This window comes from Homarus americanus, unplaced genomic scaffold (assembly GCF_018991925.1).
Source record: "Homarus americanus isolate GMGI-L3 unplaced genomic scaffold, GMGI_Hamer_2.0 scaffold6317, whole genome shotgun sequence".
Lineage (NCBI taxonomy): Eukaryota > Metazoa > Arthropoda > Malacostraca > Decapoda > Nephropidae > Homarus > Homarus americanus.
Window position 1 is genome coordinate 5,488,097 of NW_024730668.1, and position 14,950 is coordinate 5,503,046.

Here is a 14,950-nt window from a genome sequence, read left to right on the forward strand (position 1 = left end):
AGTGAGTGAATGGTTGTACTGTGTTAGGGAATGTTAATATGGCGTTAGTTGTCAGTATTAAAGTCAGACAGTCTGGTTTTGTTATTTAATTATTGTGAATGGTACTATGACGATAGAGGTCAAGTGATATACATGAGTGGATTATAAGGTAACAAGTCTCAAGCCGAATGTTTATTATGTGTCACTGGTGCCCTGAGCAACAAAAATAATGACTACTTACTGTTCTGTTTCCTCATTATGTATATATATATATATATATATATATATATATATATATATATATATATATATATATATATATATATATATATATATTCACGCAGCCGCTAGGAAAGAGAAACATAAACATAGCTGATAACTTTCTTGATTAGTCCTATCTTCAGAAAACACAATACTGTTCTGTACTTTCTTCAGATGCGGATAATCACGAAAGCGTGTTTCTCTTCCTGGTGTTATCTGCACACACACACACACACACACATATATATATATATATATATATATATATATATATATATATATATATATATATATATATATATATATATATATATATATATATATATATATATATATATATATATATATATATATATATATATATATATATATATATATTAAAATTACTAATAATAAACTCAACTGCACAACATTTTCTCAAAAAAAGGCCTAAAGACGAGCCAAATTATACTATAACGTAGCAAACAAAAAATCGTTTACATGCAGAGAATGCAAAACTTCCACGAAACAAACTTGTTGCGGAATTGCTTTAAAATAAACAACCAACAACCTTCTACATCATGCAGGAGCTGGATTAGACAAACTACACTAACAAGACCTAACTAAATACTGTACTTGGAAAATCTCTTGTTAGTATGAAACGTCACTGCCTCAATAGCTAACATTTTTAGGGATAACTTATGTAACCCCACTAATCACTTGTTCTAATCTGTGATATTTAATTTAGAAACCAACTTACACAGTATTTAGAGAATCATGCTGATAACGAATTCAAAGACCAATAATTGGACAGTCAAGTACGTTATATATATATATATATATATATATATATATATATATATATATATATATATATATATATATATATATATATATATATATATATATATATATAATATGCAAGTAAATCACTGTAGGTGCGCGTGATCTAGGTATATGCTGATAACCACAAGGAAAGAAGAAAACACGAAGTTAGCGCTTTCGTGTAATTCACATCTTCAGGGGTGAGTACAGACTAGTCTGTACTCACCCCTGAAGATGAATTACACGAAAGCGCTTAAACTTCGTGTTTTCTTCTTTCCTTGTGGTTATCAGCATATATATATATATATATATATAATATATATATATATATATATATATATATATATATATATATATATATATATATATATATGAAAAATAAAATTATAACAGAGAGCAAATCGTATACAGCATATCTGTGTTTTAATATTCATGCTGAGTTGTACGGAGCATTCAAATTTTCTAAAGTATATTACAGGTAAAGCACACAACTCTACTTAGTGTACAAGTATCATTACCATGCAAGAATTCTCCAGAGAAATAATATAATCTTACCCTTAAGCCATGTGAGGCGGGCTGTGATCACCATGAGGGAACGCATAATGAAAAATTTTATTAATACCAAAACCGAAATATATTTTGGTTTCAGATATATTTTGTCAATCTACGAACTAAACTTGTCGGTAAAATTTTAGTCGAAGTTTACTATTATATGCACAATATGAATGAAGTTTTTAGTTACTCATTTTGTTTCAGTTATTTGACATTAAACGTATAAGATGTTAAAACCTTACCATACATGGGTCTGCTAGCTGCTGATGACAGGAACGAAAAACGTTAATTTAATTCTCATAATTCTCAAATGTTTTTTAAAATATACAAATTATTCATTCTTATTAATTTGTAGTTCATTCTTAATCTACATCATTAATTAATTACAATTATCTATGGAATATATAATTCAACATTGATTTATGTCTTATCAATTACAAAAATGTATAACTATTTAGAAAATGTGATTTTATCTTCTTAAATGTGATCTTATCCTCTTAAATATGATTTTATTCTCTCAAATGTGATCTTATCCTCTTAAATGTGATCTTATCCTCTTAAATGTGATCTTATCCTCTTAAATGTGATCTTACCCTCTTAGAAGTGATCTTTTTCTTAAATGTGATCTTTTCTTAAATGTGATCTTACCCTCTTATATGTTTTAAGGATAATATCTTTAAATTTCTTTCCATTAATCCTAAATTACATGAGAATAATTATAGTCAATTATCAAGCTCGCTCAAGCTAAGAACTCTGTAGGTCAAGACATATACAGTACAGCTTGGAAATTAAATGTACAAAAATATTGCTCATTCTGATTTTCAATAATCTTCCCTCCCAAAAATAAATAAAATGCAAACAGAAGAAACGAAATAATATACTGTACAATAATATATAGAAAGCCTTTCACTTAAATTGAGCTAAATTATCATTCCAATTGTATAACAATTACATAAGGCTAAGCTTCAAGCGTTTTTTTATGATAATTACAAAGGCTTTGCTGGAGACGAGATACTTGATACTAAGCTTCTTTTTATCATACTGTAAAGTTTAAATCAATCTTTCATACGAAACATATTAAGATTTATCCTCAACATTAACTCATGAAATGTATCTTTTGAGTTTCGGTGACACTGACAATTAAGGTATGACACCATCTTCACTGTCTTGTCAGCTTTCTCGATTACATATACCGCCATCTCAGAAACGAAAAACGTCTGTAGCTGTCGCCTTCATTGATTTCACTAAAGCATTCGACCTAGTCGACCACAATTTAATCATCAACAAAGCTATTGACCTCGGGCTTACAGACTTCCTCAGTGACCGACGCCAAGCTGTACGCTTCCGAGGGGCTGTCTCCACCTTTCAGTCACTCACCTGTGGCGTCCCCCAAGGCACCAAGATGGGACCACTCTGCTTCCTTATGCTTATCAATGATGCCCTAAGAGAAACCCCTGCTCGCTGGAAATATGTCGACGACTCCAGCATCAACAATTCTGCTCCCGACTATACCGCCCTTCAGGATTTATTGAACAGTCTACAAAACTGGGCCACCAACAACCACGTCGCCGTCAACCATACCAAGACCATGGTTATGCACATCAACCTCTCCTCCGACATTGTCCCACCCCCTTCCATTACTTTAGGTCCCAACACACTCCAGGTTGTAGATTCCACTAAGCTCCTCGGCGTCACCATAGACAACAAACTAAATTGGAAACCACACGTCAGTGAAGTTGTCAAGTCCTCCAGTTTCCGTCTCCACCTCCTCCGCCGACTCAAGTCCCTCAGAGTTCCTGCACCCGAGCTCCTCAGTGTTTACTCTACATTCATTCTTCCCAAGCTAACCTATGCCTCCCCCACCTGGTCTTCCTCCCTAAATGCCACACAACGTAAACACCGAGAAAAAGTGCAAAAGAGGGCATACAAGATTATTCTCTCCCCTTCCTACTCTACATATCAAGAAGCGCTCAATACACTGACCCTTTCGACTCTCACTGACCATCACCACGACCTCATCTGCAAATTTGGTAAGAAGCTTCTGCACCATCCTCGACACCGGCTCCTACTACCACCTGAGATCCGTAGCCCGAGAATTGCTGTTCGACACCACAACCGCATCCAGCCCAGTCCCAACCATTGTAAAAATTATCAATAACTTGTAATAAACCAGTGTATTCACTCCCAGTAAGTCCTACTTCTTGCACTGTCACTATGTTGAAATGCCCTGTAGTTTGAGCTTTTCCCCATCTAGTTATTAAATATCTTATTTGTATCACTTATGTTACAAATTATGTAACTGTATATTTTCAGCCTTCTGGCTGCTATGCTCTTTCAATAAACCGTTAATTATTATTATTATTATTATTATTATTATTATTATTATTATTATTATTATTATTATTATTACAGTCACTCACTCACTAAAGTCCTGTCGTTTCTCCTGAACCACGAACCCCGAGACTCATACTCGTGAAGCCGAAGCAGTAGGCACAACCGATGAATTATTCTGTTCACAAATGCTTCGGATTCACGAGTCTCAATCTTGGGATTTGTGATTCAGGAGAGGCGACGTGACTTTTGTGGGTGGTTGCACACATACAAATAAAATTACCTGGACACCTGATGATATTTGGCATCTACTTTTAGGTCAAGTTTACAGATGGTGAACTCTTCTTTTCAATACACATTTTATTAAAAAGTAAAACACATGAAAAAACTCTGACCCTCAATAAGATGCCAGGTATTGCCAAAAGTGTTCAGCGAATTTTGGTCCGTAATTGAACCCTTAACCCCTACACTATGGGTACGCCACTTTTAATATTTTATTTGGTCAACTCCTGATGATTTTATTCAGTTTAGAGGTGACACCGTACGCAAGTGGTTAAAATTTCCAGGGACAGTTTTTACACCTTTATATAATATTCCCTATCGAGTTATCTTTTATCCACACAAATCCACGTAACATCACGAACAGCCCTGAAATCGTTTATATGTTTAACTCCTTTGGTGAAACTAACAAATTAACTGATAGCTTCTAATATCTTTAAAATATCAAAGATTATGTTTTTATATATTTTCTTCTAAGTACTCTCAAACACACAATAATTTACCATAATTGTAATTAGCCAATTTATTACATTTTAAATCTCAAAGTCTTATTTAAACAATGAATTACAGAATCCTCATAAAAAGATCATCAATTGTCACTAATAATTACTAACTACCTGACCAAAATAAATTCCTCTCCACCGTCCACATACAAACAAAAGTATCACCTAAATTATTCTAAAGTCTCGAGGAGTTACAATGGAAGCCACAGGTCAGACAAAACTTACCTATTATGCTGACTTTCAAAGGGACTGTAGAACTGAGGTCAGTTTTATCGATGGCGGCGGCGGAGAACTTGAATTCCCAAATGTTTTGAAAATTGGCACTATTTACCGTAATGATGCCTGTTGTATTGTCGATGGCGAACTGAGGGAGAGAGGTGTGACGAGTCTGTTAAATTGTATACCATGAACACAAGAGAGATGTGACGAGTCTGTTTAATTATACCTTTAACACAAGAGAGATGTGAAGAGTCTGTTAAATTATACCATTAACACAAGAGAGGTGTGACGAGTCTGTTAAATTATGTCATTAACAAAAGTATTTGGGTATAATTCAATGATAAACTAATAGACCTGTCTGCAACTAACTGTTACGTCTACGACTCGACAAGTTAAAAGACAAAGAACTGAATATTCAATTTACCACATCATAAGAATATTTAAGATGGCCTCAAATATGTTTCGAAATCTTGTTCAAAGTTTCTCTCAAATTAAGATTCTAAATGTTGTGGAACTTATACATGATAACCCCTTACCCCGTGTCTGTTTCTGGGGAACTCACAGCACAACGATAACACGACTATATTTCGTGATATTTTGAAACTTTTGAACCTGTATATGTAACTTTGTACAGTCACTCCCACAGGTCATTTTCGCCTCTCCACCTGAACCACGAACCCCCGAGATTCAGACTCGTGAATACGGAGCATTTATGGGCAGAATAATGAATCAGTGTCTACTGCTTCGGGTTCACGAGTCTGAATCTCGGGGCTCGTGGTTCAGGAGGAGAGGCGACAGGATTTATGTGGGTGACTGTACAGTTGCCAGCAAAAGTCCTCCCACAGCCCTGGACTTTTGCTGGTAATTGTACCTGCAATGTTGTCCTTAAAATTATTCAAATGAATTTTATCTCAGTAATAAACTTAATCAATGAGGGAAACGTTGTGTGTTATAGTCGAAGCAGTGTGTAACAGTATATATACACGACGGGGACCTCAGTGTTGATATTATAATGTATTAATGAGCCTCAGCAGCTATAAATCTTAAGTGCGTATTTTAAGTAAAAACCTTAGTCATCAAAACTTATAAACTGGATAAAGAGTCAACACTGATTAACTACCCACGAAGACCTGTGTATCTCAATTGGGTCTGATATACTGTAGCTTCGAACAGGAGTGACAGAAGTTTCGAACAGGAGTGACTGAAGTTTCGAACAGGAGTGACTGAAGTTTCGAACAGGAGTGACTGAAGTTTCGAAAAGGAGTGACTGAAGGTTTGAACATGAATGACTGAAGCTTCGATGAGGAGTGACTGAATTTTCAAACAAGAGTAACTGAGAATTCGAACAAGGTGACTGAAGCTTCGAACAAGAATGACTGAAGCTTAGAACAGGAGTGACTGAAACTTCGATTAGGTGTGACTGAAACTTCGAACAGGAGTGACTGAAGGTTTGAACAGGAGTGACTGAAGCTTAGAACAGGAGTGACTGAAGCTTAGAACAGGAGTGACTGAAACTTTGAACAGGAGTGACTGAAGGTTTGAACATGAGTGTCTGAAGGTTTGAACAGGAATGACTGCAGCTTCGAAAAGGAATAACTGAAGGCTTGTACAGGAGTGACTGAAGCTTCGAACAGGGGTGACTGAAAGTTTCAACAGGAATGACTGAAGGTTTGAACAGGAATGACTGAAGCTTCAAACGGGAATGACTGAACGTTTGAACAAGAGTGTCTGAAGGTTTGAACAGGAGTGATTGAAGGTTTGAACAGGAGTAATTGAATCTTCGAACAGGAGTGACTGAAAGTTTCATCAGGAGTGACTGAAGGTGTGAACAAGATTGACTGATGCTTCGAACAGGAGTGACTGAAGGTTTGAACAGGAGTGACTGAAGCTTTGTATAGGAGTGACTGAAGGCTTGAACAAGAGTGACTGAAGCATCAAACAAGAATGACTGAAGGATTGAACATGAGTTTCTGAAGCTCCAAACAGGAATGACTGAAGGTTTGAACAGGAGAGACTAAAGCTTCGAACAGGAGTGACTGAAACTTCGATCATGAGTGACTGAAGGTTTGAACAGGAATGACTGAAGGTTTGAATATTAGTGACTGAAGTTTCGAACAGGAGTAACTGAAGCATCGAACGGAAGTGACTAAAGGCTTGAACAGGAGAAACTGAAGCTTCGAACAGGGGTGACTGAAACTTCGAACAGTAGTGACATGAAGGTTTGAACTAGGAGTGACTGAAGGAAATAATCTTGTAATTTTGTACTTGAAAGATGGATACTTAGAAAAACAGAAATAAAATGATTTATACACTTCATCACACTGGCAATATGCTATTATATAACATCGGATGACTTGAAAATTAAACACCTTAACGCTACCTGGCAGGGAGGGATTAGCTTAGGTTAGGCTAGTGTTAGGTTAAGTTATTGTTTGGGTGGTTAATCTTCGTGTAATTTGCCATACCTAATCTAAAGTCTAATTCTCTCAGTCACTCTCCTACACCCTCATGTACTCACCATGCCTGGGGGGTTGACTTGGCGCAGTTCATATCTGTCGAAGTTAAGATCAGCGTCCCTGGCCACCACCGTCCCGACGTATGACCCTGTAGAAAAAAAAGAAGAAAAAAAAAGGTAAATGGACGGATAACGACGTACGACTTGACACAAAAAAGATGGACACAAGTTAAAAGCTTCGTTTGGACGTACGACTCAACACAAAGTGAATGAAAGGTGAAAGTAGTGGATGAGTGATGATGTAAGGCCTTCTGAACAGTACCTAATTTGACGCCCTGACCTGATAACCTGAACATAACCTGATCAAACACTAATGAACCTGACCTTTCCTGACTCTTTTGAATTTGACCTGCCCTGACCAGATGTGACACTTTTGAACATGACCTGGCCTGAGTCTTATGAATATGGCTTGAGCTGACACCAATAAACATGGCCTGATATGGCACCAATGAATGTGACCTGACCAATTTGCCCTAAACATACCCTATATGGCACTATTGAGCATAACCTGACCTGATACTGATAAACATGTCCTAGTTTGACATTTCCGAACATGATCTGACCTGACGCCAATCAAAATATTCTTACCTGACACCTATAAAAAACGACACTACCTGATAACAATAAAAATGTCGTAACCTGGCACAAAAAAAAAAAAAACATAACTGACACCAATGAAAACGGCACTACTTGACATCAATAAAATGACACTACCAATAAAAATTAACCTCTCTGACACCAAAAGAAATAACACTACATGATATCAATGAAAACATGACTAGCCGACACTTACCTACACCAGCAAACTCAGACACAGAGAAGTCATAGTGATCAGCGTCAAAGTAAGGCGGCTCAGGTGTATCCTCGACCCTAATTACCGCTGCAACCACCGCCTGCTTCCTTGTTGACCTGAGCATCCCTGAGAGTAGAGAAACAATGGGGCAATGTTACTTTTGGGCACTGTTACCTTGGACCGGTGTTACCTTGGGGCAGTTGTAACTTTTGGACAGTGTTACTTTGGGAAAGTGTTACTTCGGGGCAGTGTTACCTTGGAATTGCGTTACCTTGGGGCAGTATTACTTTGGGGCATTGTTACTTCGGGCGGTGTTACCTTGGAAGAGTGTTACCTTGGAGCGGTGATACCTTGGAGCAGTGTTACCTTGGGGCAGTGTTAATTTGGGGCAGTGTTATTTTGGGGCAGTGTAACCTTGGGCAATGTTACTTTGGGACAGTGTAACCTTGGGCAGTGTTTCTTTGGGGAAGTGTTACTTTAGGACACTGTTAATTTGGGACAGTGTTACTTTGGAGCAGTGTTATTTCGGAGCAGTGTTACCTTGGGTAGTGTTACTTTGGGGCATTGTTACCTTAGGACAGTGTTAATTTCGGGCAGTGTTACTTTGGGGAAGTGTTAGCTTGTGGCAGTGTTACTTTCGAATAGTGTTACTTTGGGACAGTATTACAGTGGAGCAGTGTTACCTTGGGGCAGCGTTTCCTTGGGGCTGTGTTACTTTGGGGCAGTGTTACCTTGGGGCAGTGTTACCTTGAGGCAGTGTTACCTTGGGGCAGCGTTACTTTGGGACAGTATCACCCTGGGGCAGTGTTACCTTAGGGCAGTGTTTCATTGGGGCTGTGTTACTTGGGGCAGTGTTACCTTGGGGCAGTGTTATTTCAGTGTTTCTCTGGGCAGTGTTACCTTGGGGCAGTGTTACCTTGGGGCAGTGTTATTTCGGGGCATTGTTTCCCTGGGGCAGTGTTACCTAGGGGCAGTGTTACCTTGTGGCAGTGTTACTTTGGGGCGGTGTTACCTTGTGGCAGTGTTACCTTGTGCCAGTGTTACTTTGCGGCAGTGTTACTTTGCGGCAGTGTTACCTTGTGCCAGTGTTACTTTTGGGCAGTGATATCTCGGGGAAGTGTTACCTGAGGATAGTGTTACTTGGGACAATGTTACCTTGGGAAAGTGTTACTTTGGGACAGAATTACCTTAGGACAATGTTACCCTGGGGCATTATTGCTTTGGGGCAGTGTTACCTTGGGGCAGTGTTACTTCGGGGCAGTGTTACCTTGTGGAAGTGTTTCCTTGGGACAGTGCTAATTTGGGGCAATGTTACCTTGGGACAGCATTACCTTGGGGCAGTGTTACTTTGGGACAATGGTACCTTGAGACAGTGTTACTTTGGGGCAATGTTACTTTGGGACAGTGTTACTTTGAGACAGATTTACCCTGGAACAGTGTTTCTTTGGGGCAGTGTTACCTTGAGCAGTGATACTTTGGAGCAACGTTTCCTTGGGACAGTGTTACTTTGGGACAGTGTTACTTTGGGACAGTTTTACCCTGGGACAGTGTTTCTTTGGGGCAATGTTACGATTCAATTGTTATTAGAAAAGTAATGATCAGTTGCTTCTTCATAATTAAGGTATTCCTATGTCAACTGTCACACACACACACACACACACACACACACACACACACACACACACACACACACACACACACACATACACACACACACACACACATACACACACACACACACACACACACACACACACACACACACACACACACACACACACACACACACACACACACACACACACACACACACACACACACACACACACACACACACACCTTATTCCAGGATTATCTGTGATTGTTTTAATTAAGAAATCAGTTATTGTACAGTCGAGGTCAAAAGTCTTGAACACTTAGCAATATCTGGCATCTGCTTCTGAGTTATACATATATGATTGGGATATACTAATAACACAACTTGTCATCACTTATTCTGCCCTAGCCACAAAATGGGATAAAACTCTCCTTAATACCTAAGATCTTCGGGTACTTACATGCCAAATACTGTCAAGTGTTCAAGACTTTTAACCCTGACTGTGCATTTATTTAATACGTGAAAACAATTATTCTTAAAAACAAAAACTATTCCATCTTCAGATTAAGAAAACATATGATTGCCTTAAAGATCCCCATATAACCATGTTTATCCTGTGAAATCAAGTTAATATATTCTTTTAACATCAACTATCCTTCATCGCCTTCGTCAGTACCTTGGTCCTCGGCGTAGATCTGAAGAAGATATTCCCCATTGGTGTGTTCAAAGTCCAGTGGCCTGATGTTATATAAGACACCGCCCTCGTCTATCTCAAAGTTGACTGGGTCGCTCACTCTGTACTGAATTAGTCCGTGTCTGTCCATATCGTCGTCCGTAGCCTGGACCTGTACAGAGAGAGAGAGAGAGAGAGAGAGAGAGATGGATGCATGAGAAGGGGGTGTGTGGGTGTTAGGTATATCTATCAGTCCATCTGTCTTCATTACTATTTTAACTCTTATATCTATTATTGTCATAACTTTTCTATATATCTTTTCTTTCTATCTATCCACCTCTTTCCCGTCACCAGCTACTATCTATCAATCTATCTATCTTTCTTTCTATCTCCATTGTCTATCTATCTATCTATCTATCTATCTATCTATCTATCTATCTATCTATCTATCTATCTATCTATCTATCTATCTATCTATCTATCTATCTATCTATCTATCTATCTATCTATCTATCTATCTATCTATCTATCTATCTATCTATCTATCTATCTATCTATCTATCTATCTATCTATCTATCTATCTATCTATCTATCTATCATCCATCTATCTATCTATCTATCTATCTATCTATCTATCTCATCTATCTATCTATCTATCTATCTTTCTTTCTTTCTTTCTTCTTTCTTTCTTTTTCTTTTCTTTCTTTCTTTCTTTCTTTCTTTCTTTCTTTCTTTTCTTTCTTTCTTTCTTTCTTTTCTATCTATCTTCTTTCATCTCCATTATTCATCTATCTATCTATCTATCTATCTATCTATCTATATATATATATATATATATATATATATATATATATATATATATATATATATATATATATATATATATATATCCATTATCTATTTACCTATCTTTCTGTCCATCGATCTATCTATTTATCTCCATTATAGATCTATCTATCTATTTATCTATCTATCTATCTATCTATCTATCTGAGTCCCGCCACCAGCACCTTACCTGTAATATAGATGTGTGCAAAGGTAGGTTCTCCTTCACTGTCTGTTGGTATTCCGTGTGGGTAAATTTGGGCTGGAATCTGTTATCAATGTTCCTCCGCCGCAGCTTCCGGAGTTCGTGGTGATGGCGGACCTTTGGTTTGTTTTGGTCGTGGTAGTACTTGTGGTGGTGGTGGCGGTGCGGTCGTCTCCTGCTGTTGCATGCTGTAGTGATGGTGGGGGTTGAACCAGGTAAACTCGCCTTCTCTTCCTTTGCCCTTCCTCCTCCCTTCCTGCGGTTATATTCCTTCTGTTTCATCTTCTTTGTGGTCTGATGATGACATTAGCCATGATGATAATGATGATAATGATAATGATGATGATGATGATATTGATGATGACGACGGTGGTGATGATGCAAAAAAGAAAGAGAAGAGAAGCGTCAGTATAGGAAGTCGTCAGAATCAATGGGTTATGTCATTGTACTCTAGGTGTTATGTTATCGTACTCAAGGGGTTATGTCATAGTACTCTAGGTGTTATGTTATCGTATTCAAAGGGGTATGTCATCGTACTCAAAGTTATGTCATCGTACTCAAGGCGTTAAGTCATCATACTCAAGGGGTTATGTCATCACACCTCGTTGTTAATTCATCGTACTCAAGGGGTTAAGTAATCGTGCTTAAAACATGATACCCGAGGCACCGACTATCTACAGAGATATTGAAGAAAATAGATTAAGTGAAATAGTAATGACTTATAACGATGTTAGTAAACGAATAGATAAACTAAAGCCTAATAAGCCGCCAGGTCCCGATGAGATATTTGCCAGAGTATTTAAGGAATGTAAAGAAGAATTTAGTTTGCCCTTAGTAAACTTGTTTAACATGTCATTAAAAACCAGTACCAGAATCCTGGAGGATAGAATGGTTTCACAGGTGGGCGTTCATGTCTGACAAATCTATTATCATTCCTTTCAATTGTTTTTGAATCAGTAGATGATGTGGTTTACCTAACTTTATAGCCTTCGAAGGGTCTCCCACGAAGGACTAGTCCGTAAAGTGGAGGCACGTGGAATTGAAGATTTAGGTGCGATATAGGTAAACACTGGTTTGGAAATAGAGTAGTGGATAAGTGGAACAGGTTACCAAACATCTTCATTAACGCGAATACGCTGGATTGGTTCAAACTTAGGTTGGATGGATAAATGAGCGATAGGGTGTAAACGGGACTGCCCAGTAAAGGGCCAATGGGCTCGCTACAGTTTCCACCATTCTTATGTTCATATGTTCTTATGTTAAGCCATCGTGCTCAAGGGGTTATGTCATCGTACTCAAGGAGTTAAGTCATGGTATTCAAGGTGTTAAGTCATCGTACTCAAGGAGTTATGTCATCATAATCAGGGTTATCATCTTACTCAAGGGGTTATGTCATCGTACTCAAGAGGTTGTCATCGTACTCAAGGAGTTAAGTCATCTGACTCAGGGGTTACGTCATCGTACTCAAGGGGTTATGTCATCGTACTCAAAGTGATTAAGTTATCGTACTTGAAGGGCAAAACATTTTTAACCAGTTTTTTAACTACATCTTTCAGAAGAACAAAATGGCTCTGAGAAATTTCACACACACACACACACACACACACACACACACACACACACACACACACACACACACACAGAGTGGGCATTTGCTCGTATTTATCAGTCAATTGATCCACAGCAATCTGGCAATATGAAGACCTCCTCAACATCACACTGCTTAGTTAGTTTCCTGGATTTCCTGCACAAAAACCTGCAGAAACGTAAGACATCACAGGCCGTTGCCCTTGTTGACTCCAGGAAGGCTTTTGACCTTGTTGATCACTTCACTGTTATCAACAAGGCCATTGCACTAGGGCTGCCCACCAACCTGGTCTCATGGCTCACCGATTTCCTGAGTGAGCATCGTCAGGCAGTCAGGTACCAGGGTTCAGTCTCCACATTCCAACACCTTACTTGCAGTGTTCCACAGGGGACCAAGATGGGACCACTGTGCTTCCTAATCCTGATCAACGACGCTTAGTTGGACACTTCTCACAGGTGGAAGTATGTGGATGACTGCACTGTGGGGGTTACAGTGGACAACACCTCACCGGACTACTCATAGATACAAGGCACCCTGGACAGGCTACAGGCATGGACTACGGAGAACAAGGTCACCATCAACCACACAAAACCGTAGTCATGCACATCAGCCCTGCACACTCCAGTGCAACCTCCAGCAGTCACAGTGGTGCCCATCCTCTCAGTTAGTGCAGTCTGCCAAACTCCTGGGTGTTACCATAGACCACAAACTGGACTGGAGGCCCATGTAAACAATACAATCAAGGTAGCCTCGACCGACTCTACATGCTACAACGACTCAGGTCATGGGGCACTCAGAAAGAGCTGAGGACTATCTCCGCTTCCTTCTCCCCAAATTAACGTATGCGTCACCAGCCTGGTCGTCTTCTCTCAACTCTCCAACAACCCCAGCTAGAAAGTATAGGAAGGGCCTGCAGAATCATGCTCTGCGCAGACTACTCAGGCTACAACAACGCTCTCTCCACCCTGGAAATGTCATCTCAGGTTTGGCAGTGGACTACTACCATCCTCATCATCCCTCCTGCCACGCAGCAATCCCGCCACCTGGCGTCCGCCACTACAACAAATTCAGCCCATAAGAGCCCTACTCATAGATATAAGAACAGCACCATCCCAGCTATTGTTAAAATAATAAACAACTCTGACTTATGTACTGTACAGCCCTGTAAATGTATTAAACGCATATCATTATGTCATCACATGTAACTCTATATCAATAAATCGTTTATTATTATTATTATTATTATTATTATTATTATTATTATTATTATTATTATTATTATTATTATTATTATTATTATTATTATTATTATTATTATTATTATTATTATTATTATTATTATAACACACACACACAATACGACCGACACACAGACCAACATACCTCAGACTGAGAACTAAAGACAGGTAAAATTATTACAGGTACCGACAACAGGTAATTAAAGTAACTCACTTGAGAAAAAGTTTGAAAAAGGAAGACAAAGTCAACAGGTGTTCAATGACTTTTTCGTAAGCACATGTAAACAGTTATACAGCGGTGACCATTTTGTTTACGACACCTGGATGAAAGATGTGTGTGTGTGTGTGTTGTGTGTGTGTGTGTGTGTGTGTGTGTGTGTGTGTGTGTGTGTGTGTGTGTGTGTGTAGCATATTTTTACTGTAGGTCACTTTTAGCATGTTTGTATGAGTTGAGATACATGTGTGTGTCTCTCAGAAAATTTGAGTGAGAAACGATTGCGACATATCATACTAAATACATAATCCTATCAATCCAACAATCAATCAATCATCAGATCTCAGGGTTGGTGACCACAGTCCAACATTAC

The 14,950-nt window shown here is 38.5% G+C and overlaps 1 protein-coding gene across 3 annotated transcripts in view; it reads right to left on the bottom strand.

The window, feature by feature from the left end:
• The window catches only part of LOC121867217 (neural-cadherin-like), a 51,934-nt gene extending 40,283 nt beyond the window's left edge, over positions 1 to 11,651 (bottom strand). The window contains exons 1-7 of one of the 3 annotated variants that reach the window (XM_042367059.1): positions 11,523 to 11,651; positions 10,510 to 10,678; positions 8,237 to 8,362; positions 7,447 to 7,532; positions 4,935 to 5,073; positions 1,839 to 1,856; positions 1,600 to 1,620 (exon numbers count right to left, since the gene is read on the bottom strand). In XM_042367059.1, the coding sequence (XP_042222993.1) occupies positions 1,600 to 1,620; positions 1,839 to 1,856; positions 4,935 to 5,073; positions 7,447 to 7,532; positions 8,237 to 8,362; positions 10,510 to 10,657 (538 nt within the window). In that variant the 5' untranslated portion in view covers positions 10,658 to 10,678; positions 11,523 to 11,651. Of the gene's footprint in view, positions 1 to 1,599; positions 1,621 to 1,838; positions 1,860 to 4,934; positions 5,074 to 7,446; positions 7,533 to 8,236; positions 8,363 to 10,509; positions 10,679 to 11,522 lie in introns of all 3 variants that reach the window. The other 2 variants (XM_042367061.1, XM_042367060.1) reach the window with 2 other exon arrangements.
• Between the last annotated feature and the right edge of the window lie 3,299 nt (positions 11,652 to 14,950).